This window comes from Manacus vitellinus, unplaced genomic scaffold, assembly GCF_001715985.3.
Source record: "Manacus vitellinus isolate BGI_N305 unplaced genomic scaffold, ASM171598v3 scaffold_55_pilon, whole genome shotgun sequence".
In the NCBI taxonomy this organism is placed as follows: domain Eukaryota; kingdom Metazoa; phylum Chordata; class Aves; order Passeriformes; family Pipridae; genus Manacus; species Manacus vitellinus.
In genome coordinates this window covers 1,925,611-1,938,165 of record NW_021940651.1, presented here as the reverse complement: position 1 = coordinate 1,938,165, position 12,555 = coordinate 1,925,611, and the positions used below count along the sequence as shown (strand labels likewise).

Here is a 12,555-nt window from a genome sequence, read left to right as displayed (position 1 = left end):
ACAATAGCTTACCATGAGTTTGTGTAGTACACTCAGCCTGGGAAAGACTGCCAGATTAAATGATTAACTATTGAGAACTCTTAGTAAATCTTCAGCTATCCTTAGATACTTCCATTTATTTGTATGAGGCTGACTTAATGAGTACTGTGACATCATCCTCTTGGATTTTTTTATTTTGGATGGTTCAGCAGTGTCTCTGGCATGTGATCTGTATTGGGTTGTTATACTGTCGTTAGTTTCTGCTCCATTCCCCTATAATCTGCGTATGTGCCTAGCCTAGTGCATATCTTTAAGATGACAAGAACCAAAGAGAACAACAAATAAATTGAGTCCTCTGGAGAAGAAATGAGCATATATGCCAGAACCCTGATTGTGAGGCATTGTCTTTCTGCTTCAGCTCTAGTTTGTCCCCTACCATTTGGGTCCAAGACCTGTCTCCAGCCTCTTGTTTTAATTGCTCTGAATTTTCTACATCTTTCTGTACTTTGACTAACCTTTCTGCTGATGTCACTTGCCCCTGGCATGTCCTTTATTGTCTTAACTTCCACCAAGTTGTGCTGACAAATAGTGCCAGTCCTTCATGCACCTTAACAATGGATTTCTGTGTTACTGAATGACATTATCTGTAAGTTGCATATCACTTACTGGATTCTTTCACAGGAGTACACAGCATTCCAAGGAGTGATACAATTACTGTCTTTTATTAGTTGTGTGTGTACAGTTTTTACATTCTTTACGTTGAGTCCAGGGGATCGACAACCAAAAAAAGATCTGTCTTCTATAAAAAGAAAAGTTGAAATACTCCCAGAGTATTTGGTAGCACCTGCTTCTATCTCTTTTCAAATTCAGGTACAATGTCTGTCCTGTGAAATACACTTGCAATTCCTTCGATGTAAGGTGGGGCATGTGCTTTTTTCAGGTTTCACAGTTTTTCTTATACTTCTTTTGGAGCTTTTTATCAATAGATAATGATCACACAGATCTTAATTTTTAAATATTCAAATGTAACATTATTTTTGATCCCTTAAACTGAAAAAAACTCCAAACAAATTAAATAAGTGGATTCTGCTAGTCTTTTCCTCTAAGCCATATATAACCATCAGACCTACCTTCTGCTTGGACTTTCTCTTTTCCTCATTCTCTCTAAGTCCCATTAATCTCTTTAACCCCTTTAGTTCATGCTGGGATTTGCTTTTTTTGGAAGCATTTACTTGTTAATGTTTTTGCCAAGTCATGCTCTTTCTCCAGTCCCCCCTTCATTCCCTTCCCAATCATATTTTATCTGATGGGCTCATAGCTGTTGTGTTTGTCTTTTCTTGAACTTCAGATTTTATTTTAGTGGAAACAAATTTTCACTGTAAGTGAAGCACATAGGAAGGAAATGCCACAAAAATAAAGCCAAAAGGAGAGAAAGGTTAACTTCAAGTATTGGAAAAGAGAGTTTTCATGAGAGAAGCCTAAAACATTTAAGTTGCAATGAAGCCTGATAAAGATATTGCTGGTGGTTTGGTGAGCTGCTGAAGTCTTGTTGCTTCAGATTTTCACGGTGTGGCAGTTATCCCAGTTTCAGATACTTAGAACAAACTAGGCACACTCTGCTTTACCTTTGCTCAGTAATGAGACAAAAAGCACCTGGAGGGAAACTGTCCCTTCCAGGTTCAGTTTCTGAGTGAATGATGTGAGGTGTTCTGCCCTTGCTGCCCGCTCCCAGAGAGGTTTCTGCAAGTCACAGCTATTGCTGTGATATAGTGAGAGAATTTTGTACTGCATTTCACATTGTCTTGTTTTTCTTTCCTAGAAAACTGATAATGGCATTGCCTTGTGGTCAGGGGGTATTTAAAGCCATCTAGTCCACCTCCTAAAGTCTGACTTGGCCGAGATGTTAGAAATTATAGAGAGAGACTAATTGTGAAGGTCATCTGGATGTCTTCGTTGTCAGTCCTACTCTTTCCTTCAAGGGAATGCACTTGTGGTAAATAGCCGTGCACTCTAAGGTGCCTGTGTTCCAGAAGCAACCACTACATTAGCTAAAGATCTCTGTTGTAACTTCTTCCTAGGATCATTTTTCTGAGGATATCTTCTAGAAGAATATCTTCTTTCCTAACAATTTGCCAAATTACTCCTGCTTATATCAATATACAGATGTCTAATTTCAGTATTCCAGTTTTACCCATTAATTGTGCAGAAGTCTCTGATGCAAGGTGATATGTCAAGTTTTGTTATCTTAATTGTGTGTTTTAAAACCATCTCTCTTTAGAGCTGTTAGTACAGTGCAAATAACCTGATAGTATTACCATTGCTTTCTTCCCCTGCTACTGTTGCTTTCTTCCCCTGCTCTTCTGTCTTCAGCTGTATTTGTCAAATTTATACACAAGCCTGTGCTTTGGGTTAGTCATCCATTGTTCAGTTTTATCCAAGAAACTGTGTTCTCTTTTTCATTTATAAGTTTTTTTGCACTGTATATCTAATTTTTAAAATTTCTTTCTTGACTGGTACATAGCAAAAAGCAGAACTTCACAAGATATGTTAAATACTCCATTAGATTGCAAGGTTCTACCAGCCTGGTTCGCTACCTAGGGACCTAGGTTTAGTTTGGGATTTTTTTGGCTATGAATTATGGGGCTGATGGCCAGTAGAAATGCTGAGCTGTGTAGCCCAAAGAGAGCAGAAAGTGAAAATTGTAAACTACAAAAAAACCCCCCCAAAACCCCCCAAAAAACTGCTAGCCCTATGGCATAATCTGCTTCCAGCTTAAACAGCCTTGGACTTTGTGGTGGTAACATTACAAGCAGACGTTCTTGGAAAAAAAGAATACATCCATTAGATGAGGGATGTACTTTGCAGAGACCTGTGCAAACCTATTTTGCTTCAAAGATTTTGTCTGTAGTACCCTGTAACTGTCAATGTGTACAATACAAATACCTCTAAGAGTTGTTATTGATGCACATTATGTTCATCGACTACATCACAAAGACTTGTGTTATTACCAGTAGCAAGAAAGAATGAGTGTCTCCTGTACTAAACAAACAGGAGTGGATGCTTTAGGAAATACCCTGCTAATAATCATAAAGTTGCTACTGTAAAGTGGTAAATAAGAAAAGTCTTTGTGTGAAAATCAGGAAGTTTCAACCGTAGTTAGTGTTTAGGATGGCTTAAGATAAGAGAAAGAGCTAAAGTTTGAAGTCTAGTCTGCATGTCATAGGAAATATGCTTTTGGTTAGCCCATAGGGTAAAAAGTCTGACAATGGTCTTGTTCTCATTTATCATGACACCTTTATGTGATTAATTTGAATAATTTCAATGATTAATTCTGATAATTTAGGAATGTTTCTTACAATTTGTTAGTGTTGCCCTACATGGATGTGGGAGACTACTACAAATCAGAAATGGCCTGATTAAGCTTATTGTGCCGGCAAGAAACTGGGACAACTATGCTACTCTTGCATTTTCTTACCAATTCAATCCTTTGTTCTGTCTTCTGAATGAATGAGACTACCTTGGGAAGGGAATATATATAGGGAGTACCTGCATTCCTGTTTGTTCTAGTCTACAGGAAAAGACACTGTTGAGTTTTACTTGACTGCTCAGTTGACTGAGACACCCAAGTCCATGGTGAATTTAGAATAAATAAACCTCAGAAACAAAACTCCTTGAATGAGAGTTTGTGGAAAAATATTTGTTGGGCTCCCACCTCTAGTTATGCTAGAGGTTTTTAGACCTTCATCAAACTTTCTATACTCCTTAGACCTTTGTGGGTAGATGATGATTTCCACAGCAGAACAGTCCTGGTTAGCGTATCCTGCTGTAATCCCCTCTGGCCTGCTAACAAAAATAGAAGCTTATCTGAGTATTTCTATGTCTTCTTTCTCCTCTTCAATCTAAGAAAACTGAAAAATATCCTTTTGGGATGGGAGTATGAGATGACTTTTTTTGGGGTAGCTCAGAGATTATGACAGGAACTATTAAATTGGAGACTTTGCTTATTAACACTGAACTGTATTAGCACTATGAAGATAAAGATCTCTAATATTGGTCAAGGATTTTGTGTCTTACTTATGTGGAGTGTATTTGTGTAGCTTTTCTTTTCAGCTAAAATTGTAGACAACTGTTAATTCAAATAGTACTCAAGTCCAAATAACACAGAAGTATTAATTTGCAACAGTACACTTTCACACTTACGAACTCAGGACACTGCTAGTAGTAATATTTGTGAATGAAAACTGCATAATTTACTATTCCAATCTAATTTGGACCAACGTTTGATAATTTGCACTTCCTTTACTGTGCTGATGTCCGGACTCAGAACTGGTGCTTTTATAGATGTGAACTTGGGCTTCCAAGAGCAAACTGAGGATTCCAAACTTTAGTTCAGAACCTCCCCATTTGTAGTGGTCACACATGGAGAGACCCATCAAGGAAGGGGAAGTGATGAGAAACTTCCTGAAATTCTTCTGAGTATGTTCGTTCCGTTCCCAAATGTAGGCATAGATACAGGAGGCTGTCATTAGTGTACCATGAACACACTGTTTCTGCCACCGAAGGATGATGCATTAGAGTAATTCTGTTTTTTGTAAGAAGCAGAGCTTAAAATAGAATGGTATGTAAGAATGAATCCTTTCTAAACATAAAGGCTTCTTTGTGTCATAATAAAGTACAGGGCTTTAAAAAGTTTTATTATTAATGTCCCTCATATATATTTTGTTCTTTTCATTGAGGTGGCCAACTTTATGATGTCTGGTTTTGTAAAAGCCTTTTTTCTCCTCCACCTTCCCTCTTTTGTTACTATTTTCCATTTTGTCTCATTTTCTGGTCAGTTTTAATTTTCATTTCCAGTGTCTGATTTTTTAATATTTTTTTAAATCTAAAGTATTTTATCTTCTTTTTGGGTCTATATTAATTCTCTGGAGTGCTAAACCTAAGAGAGGAGTGTTAAGAGTAGAGTGATCACCCTTGGCATACTTTATTGTAGACAAGTTGTTTGAACTGGTAACACTTGGAAAATGAAAGTGATGTATTTGTTTTGTTATTTCCATGGAAACAAGATATGTATAATGAGCTTCTGAAAACAAGTTACAAATATACACAAAGAAACTGATTCTTTGAAGCAATTGCTTAATAGAAAGAAATTAGTTCATTTGAGGGGGTTATGGTTGGGGGCTTTTGTGGTGTATTTGTTTTTTCAATTTAGCTTTATGACTTCTGAAAAACTGGTATTAGGAAGAGTTTTCTGAATGTGAACAGGGTATTAAAAATGCTGGAAATAAACTGGGGGTATGATTGCCTTATGTGTTATGCAGTGTTCATAGTGTTATAATTTTTCATACAATAGTTTGGGTTGGGAGAGGACCTTCTACAGGTCATCTAGTTGAACACCACTGCCCCTGCCACCTCCCTCCCTCTCCCCAGTGAGCAGGGACATATTCCATGAGACCAAGTTGCTCAGAGCCCCATCCAGCCTGACCCTGAATGTTCAGGGGCATCTACCACCTCTCTGGACAACCTGTTCCAGTGTTTTACCACCCTCCTAAAAAAATTCTTCCTTATATCTAGTCTGAATCTTCCCTGTTTTAGTTTACAATATTACCTTGTCCTATCACAACTGGCCCTGCTAAAATCCCTGCCCCCATCTTTCTTATAAGACCTCTTTAGGTACTGAAAAGCCGCAATAAAGTCTCCTGGAGTTTTGTTTTATCCAGGCTGAACAACCCCAACTCTCTCAGCTTTTCCTCATGGCAGAGATGCTACTTCCCTTTCATCTTCGAAGCCCTCCTTTGGACCTGCTCCAACAGTTCCATGTCATTCTCATGTTGGGAGCCCCAGAACTGGATGCAGTGCTCCAGAGGGGCAGAATCACATCCCTTAACCTGCTCGTCACTCTGCTTTTGATGCACCCCAGGGTATGGTTGGCCTTGTGGGCTGTGAGCAAACATTGCCAGCTCATATCCAATTTTCCATCTAATAGTACTTTGAAGTCACTATCCATAGGGTGTTTTTATGGATCTGAAGGGGGCTGATCCTGTGGCTTAAGAGTGTGTAAATTGAGGTTTGTTGAGAGACTTTCTCTGTCATTTCTACCTAGTCTGTTTTCTCCTATACATTCAACCCACGACTGTAGACAGAAGAGAGGGTGATAGCATGCTGTCCTGATTAACAATAATGGTGTCAGCAACTGCTCAGGGGTGTAGGATTGCTACTTGGTAATTTAGATGCTGGTACATAGCACATGTTCCATACCTGACAAAAAAAAAGACCAGAACACATGACTTAATCAAGAGTTATGTTCCTAGGGTTTTCCACAAGACTTGATGTATGATGCAACTGTAGAGTTTTTGAGTTAATTATGGTGATGTACAAGTGGGTTTGATAATATTGTGATAGATGGGGAGGAGAGTGGGGATATTTTTGGAGTCTAGAAAAAGATAATGAATTTCAAAATCAAAGCTACTTTATTTAGAAAACTTGGGATATAGTTGCAAAAATTCCTTTACTTTCAGTCCTGTTTCTAGTGTAATTCCAGTTAATGTTGTTTTCTGGTAAAGAATATCAGCCAGAGTGCACATTTCTTTTTCTTTTGAGGTCCAGCTGTAATACTACATTGGTCATATATGTGTCCAATTTGTTGGTAAACACCTTGAGTTGGAGGGAAAAAAACCCTCATTTCCTTGCCCCATGCAAATGACAGAGAAAAGACCAAATGTGAGAGATAGGTATACCTGTGTCTTGGACCAGATGTTCTTTGTTCCTCTCAGCAGCCTTATTTATGTATTTTTCCTTTTAATTAAAAAAAACCCAAACAAACACGCTCTTCTACTAATAAGTGTGCAACCAAAAATTCTTCATGTGTTAATAAAACCCTGAGATCAGTTCAGTTGGTTAGAGCATGCTGCTAATAATGCCAACATTGTGGGTTTGATCCCTGTATGGGCCCTTCACTTAAGAGTTGGACTCAATGGTTCTCGTGGGTCCCTTTCAACTCAGAATATTCTGTGAAAAATAAAAGAGTCAGCTTGAATTTCAGCACGTTTTGCTGAAAGTGATCATTCTCTTTTTTCTTGTGATGATCCTGACTGATGATCCAAGCTAAATCTATGTGCCACAGAAAATTACCTTTGAAACGTCTATATGGTAGACTTGGCCATAAATCTGTAGCGAACACGGGCCTTAGAGTGTTGTTATGCCGAAGTTTCGCAGTGATTGCTGGTGCTGTCTTTTTCTAAATGAGCGACAAACCAAAATGAAGTCTTGACCTCTTGAGCTGGTTAAAAGTTCTTGTATGTGTTTCATCAGAAGCGGGATGTTAGTCCTATTAATGAAAAGCCTGGAGAAATTCCAAGTAGTTAATTGCAGTTTATTCCATGTGTCTTTCTGATTAATGAAATACTGGATTATATTCTGCATTTTTACTGTTGTGATGTTCTTTTACTTGTTATGTAAAGCATTCTGTTAGTGTTGAATTTTATCGTGAATAACCAATTTCTCCTTATTTTGAAAGCCTGGGATAAAATTTTGGTTTGTGTTTAATTAATTGAAGTAGAGTCACTTCTAAGTAGGAATCATTTCTGGTGGTCTCTAAACCAGAAATCTCACTTCTTTTCATCAATGGAGGCACCCTTCAGCTGACAGGGACTTGACCACAGAAGGTGTCTAAGAGAAGATCAAAGATAAGTCGATGACAGATAGTTGAATTGCTCTTCACAGTGGCCTTTTTGACACTTGAAATAAAATTAGATTTCTATGCATAGTTTTTCTAGCCCACTATTTCTGTTGCCAGTGTACACTGTCTCTATCCTAGCATCTATTGCTTATTCCTACATAAACAGCTGTCACTGTTGAAAGGACTGGTCTGGGTTGTGTGGTGGTGGCTGTTTGGGTTTTTTTCCTGAAAAAAAAAATTTTGCTTGAAATGCTCTCTAAATTGGCATAAAAAGAAATGCTCAAGCAGCATGTGTAGTAGCATGTTTCCCAGCAACATGGACTCTCAAATATTACTTTGACTTTGAGGGTTTTGTAATGTTGTAAACATTTTCTGCTTTTAAAAATGGTCCTATTTAAGATTATATCAGTGTAAGTATCAAAACATCTTTTTGAAAATGTTTCTATTAAATTTTAGCTTAAAACATATGGCAAAATTTTGGAGTGTAAAGTCTTATCCAAAAGATCAGGGAATCTGTAATTTACTAATACAGAAACAGGTGTGGTTTGTGTCTGCTGTAATTCATAGAAAAGAAAAAATAGGAGTTTTTTTAATGGTGAGTAAATTCACTAATGCTGTGGCCTCATACCTGAATTTTAAAATGATGAGCACTAAATATAGTTCTGTATTAGGGAATAGAATGGACCAGTGTGTACTCTATAACATTATCTCCTGCCTAAACTGAATATTTAAAAATTCTAGAAAACAGACATGTATTAACCTGCTTTGGCTTAAACACATCTCTGTAGTGAATGCTGAGTTTCTTTGAGTTCCATCAGTTGAACCCTTTGGTCTGGCAGGCCAAAAAAGATCTGTGGGAATGACAGTATAAATTGGTGTTTGTAAAGTGTGCATTTCCTGTTGGTCAGATTTTGTACCATACACTGCTATAGCAAAATCCTCTCCACTTAAAGTAAATGTAAGCAAGTAATTTACTAATGTGGAAGCATGGTCTTCCTATTCGAGAAAACAACAGCAAGTATTCTGCTCTGAATTTCTGGGCGCTTTATGAGTTTATCAGGCTGCTATTGTGTTTTCCGTGCACCTGTGAATGTTTTTCGATGGTGATGGTCTAAGAAACAAAACAGGTATTGAATTTAAATGTGTCATTTAAAACATTTGTCAGTCTTTAAGACAGGAGGAATTTCAAGTTTTTAAATGCTTTTCAATAGTTTGGCATTATTAATTTAATTGTGAATACATGAATTGTTGTTCACTGTGGTAAACCAAAGCCATTCTGCTATTCTTGGAATGTTTTTTGTGCTCTCTTGTAATTTCTTTCAATTGCTGTTTGTTTCAACAGGGGAAAGTCCCTCAGAACAATTACTTTTGATCAGTTTAAGGAAGCTCTTCAAGAACTCGCCAAGAAGCGATTTAAAGGCAAGAGTGAAGAGGAGGCACTTCAAGAAATGTATAAACTAATTGAAGGAAAAGGCCCAGTTATATCTGGAGTAACGGTATGTTACTGATCTGATGGACAGACTGTTTCTACCTGTCCTTTGTTCCACTGCAGTGTTGTTGTATTCACCTGCTTCCCTTTACAATCCACAAATCCAATTCCTCTGGAAGCCCATAGGCAACAACTACTTCGAGCAAAGATTATGCAACAGCTGAGTATTGCACTGCTATGTATTCTTGTGTGGCACTGTCATTGCTTCTGCTCAGAATTGTAGTACCACCTAGCAGCACTGTCAGGAAACTTCTGAGCTCTTGTGTATGATTAGAACAAAGAAATGTTCATGAAGGGGGTGTATACAATTCAAAGAGAGTAGAAGGAAATTAAATTTAGAACCTCATTAAACAGTTCTAAGATGTTGTGTGAAATGCCAAAGACTAAAGACATAAAATACATTTAATTGCATCATGTGAATCCCAGAACACTGGAAATCTGAGAAAAATTATCATATGGTCTTTGTTTTTTGTTTATTCCAAGTCTGTCAGAACTATAATGTTCTTTCTTTTTCATTTTAAAGTATTGGTATTAAGCTTTATGTTTGAAAAGGAAGTTATAAAACCTGCTCTACATAAGTTTGTTTGTCCTTTTAAATGCTCAGGCTAGGCAAGCTTTTAGCCTGTAGGACATACTGGAGTTTTACCATCAGCTTGAATAGTTCTGTCAGTTTAGTTCATCTGCTTAAAATTTGTGATCCTCCTGAATTTTGGCTTTAGAATGGTGAATGAAAATATAATCTTTCCAGAAATCTGTTCTGTACAAATGATCCGTGTAAATGTCAAGTGGAAAGATCTCTTTTGAGTTATAGATTTGGTTCAAGTTCCAGACAGAAAACTTAACTATGACTACTGACACATTAATCTAAACATATTAGGGAAGGAGTTGAAAGCATGATTAAGTGAAGCTTGTGGATAAGAATACTTCAGCAGCATGTGGGGATTTTTGTGCCTTAGCTTCTTATTTTTTGTACTGGGTATTTTGGGGAGGCAGTTAGGGGAGGGCTTATGTCTGTACTGAGTGGCAACACTGCTTCAACAGGACAGCTGGAAAATTTACCTTCCTATGAGGATTTTAGTGTATGTTGTGATAGAAGGTATTTTTTTTTCTGTTTATTATTTTTCTTTTTCTTCGGAATGTTATGGAATTACAGAAATCCCTGCTTGATGTGGTTGAGAAGGCTCAGCAGCCAGACAGTGAAACCGAGTGAATTTTGGACTGCTTTCTAATGTGCAACAGAAGATGTATGGTTGGTTTGGTCACATAGGAATAAAAACAACAGAAAGTTATAGGGGTTAACGAATCTGGTAGCTTTATTAGCTCATTCGATCTGTCAATAAAATATACAGTGCAGGTCATGTAACTTTGACAGCTTATAATCAGACATAAATGAAGTCTAGGGCCTTTTAGTTATCCTCACTTCTACCCAAAGGTTACAAGAGCAAGACTGAGGTTCTTTCTTTTTCTGTACTAAAAGCTATGTGCCATAACAATATTGAATGCATTTCTACACCTCCTGTGGAACAAATACTTGCTTTGGTCATTGCTCGCTCTTAAAATGAAACCGGTTGAACTTCAATGTATATTCATCAGGGTCCCTGACATAGAAATGCAGAATAATTTCAACTGCAAGAGACCTGGGTTGATGTCATTCAAACCTGCTGACAGGATGGCAAACTTCAAATCCAGATCAGGGTATTTGGGGCTCAATCCAGTCACATTTGCTGTGAGAGTAGTGTGGGTGGCAGGGCAGTACAGCAGTGACAGCACTTTAAAAGCTAGGTGATGGGTGCTTAGGGTAATGGTGATGTGGGCAAGATCGAATTCTCACAAAAATGGACCTGTTAGGGAAAGAGTGCAGCCCACAGAGTGTGGTAATGAGATAAAACAGGTGTTGCAGCAGAAGTGCAAAGAAGCCTAGAAATTCCACTTAAGGCTATGTGGATCTGCTTGAAGACTGTACAGTGGTAGTCTGAAAAAGCTGCAGGATATACTGTTCAGCACATGGACATCCATTAGTAGAAGTCTATAGGACTGCCATTAGCACATCAGAGTCCTTGGCTCTATAGGAAGGAGTCCTATATCCAGGTCCTGTGCTTCAGAGCTCCTGTGTCTTCCTGGAGGTCATGGCAGTGGTTGCCTCTCTTGTGGGAAATGTGCTGTGGTCAAGACCCTGAGGCTCCAGATTGACGGGAAAGATGAAGAGAAGACTGACATTGTATTTGTGGAAAACTCAACCTACACAAGGTGAGGAAGGAGTGACAGCTAGAGGAGACCAAGTGGATGGAGACTATGGAGATAGAGAAGGCTGGGAGCTTGTGACTTCTGGCAAGTCACAGATCTATTCCACCTACAATTCTCCAATTTCAGAATACATATAGTATTCTAGGCACTGGTGAGTATCAACAAGACCCATCAAAGTCAGCTGAGCCTGAACTTAGTGTTCACACAAAAGGGAAAAAATGAGTGATAGTGCCAACCAACACTATCTCGCTATGGGGACAGACAGGTTCTTTTAAGGATCCTTGGTGGAATGAGAACTAGCCACAGGTTTGTAGTTATAATTAGAGCTTTATTACTGTAGAAAGATTTTTTTCATTACACTTAATTTCTAGCAATTAGGATAGCTTTCATATTATTACCTAAATTGCAGTTACCTATACTTTTCAGTCACCTGAACACTCTGCAGATCAGGTCAAATTCTTAATAATCAGTGTACAATATAATCATCATAATCTGGACTCTAACTTTAAAAAGTATGTAAGAAGAACAATGGTAGAGGGAGTGTCATGATTGTCTAGCCTACAGTGAGGTTCCCCCCACTCTGTTTCCTCTTCTGCTGAGGTGTGAGTGTCCCCTGTAGAAGGACAAAAGCCTTAGCAGTCTGTCTGCTCTAGGATCTGCTTCAAAAACCTTTTGGATAAGCTGATCTATTTGTACCTCTCAGTCTGGGCCTTTGGTCTATACAATTTCCTCAAGTTAGTGGATTCTGAAGGGGCTGCCAGACAATCAGTATGCAAGAATTTTGGCTGCAGGTGGCGGAAGGTTGCAGGTGATAATGACTGCATGATGATAGTTATCTCTTCCAGTCCATTGAGTACTGCCTACAGCAGTGCTAATGGTGCTGCTCCCATCATATATCAGGCCTTAGCATGAGCTAAGCATGAGCATGTGTTAGCCGAAATCTGAAAAGGAGTTGAGTGAACAGTCATGGGAGGCATCCCTGACTACCAAGGGATCACGACTTTTGCCATTCTGAATATGAGCATCTCGTGCACTATTACACTTCCTTGTTCTGTAATGGGTGTCACCATACTCTGGCAACAGTGCTGTACCAGGTGTCAGAAGCAATGGGTACCCGGCACAGGTAGTTACTGAAGATTCCTCTTGTGGATGATCAGGGTATGTATTT

General features: G+C 38.4%; 1 protein-coding gene across 1 annotated transcript in view; it reads left to right on the top strand.

Annotated features, from left to right (window-relative positions):
• TPPP (tubulin polymerization promoting protein) overlaps positions 1–12,555 on the top strand; it is a 72,111-nt gene that overhangs the window by 31,752 nt on the left and 27,804 nt on the right. Inside the window, exon 3 of the mRNA XM_008920713.2 lies at positions 8,997–9,150. Within this exon, the coding sequence (XP_008918961.2) occupies positions 8,997–9,150 (154 nt within the window). The remainder of the gene's footprint in view (positions 1–8,996; positions 9,151–12,555) is intronic.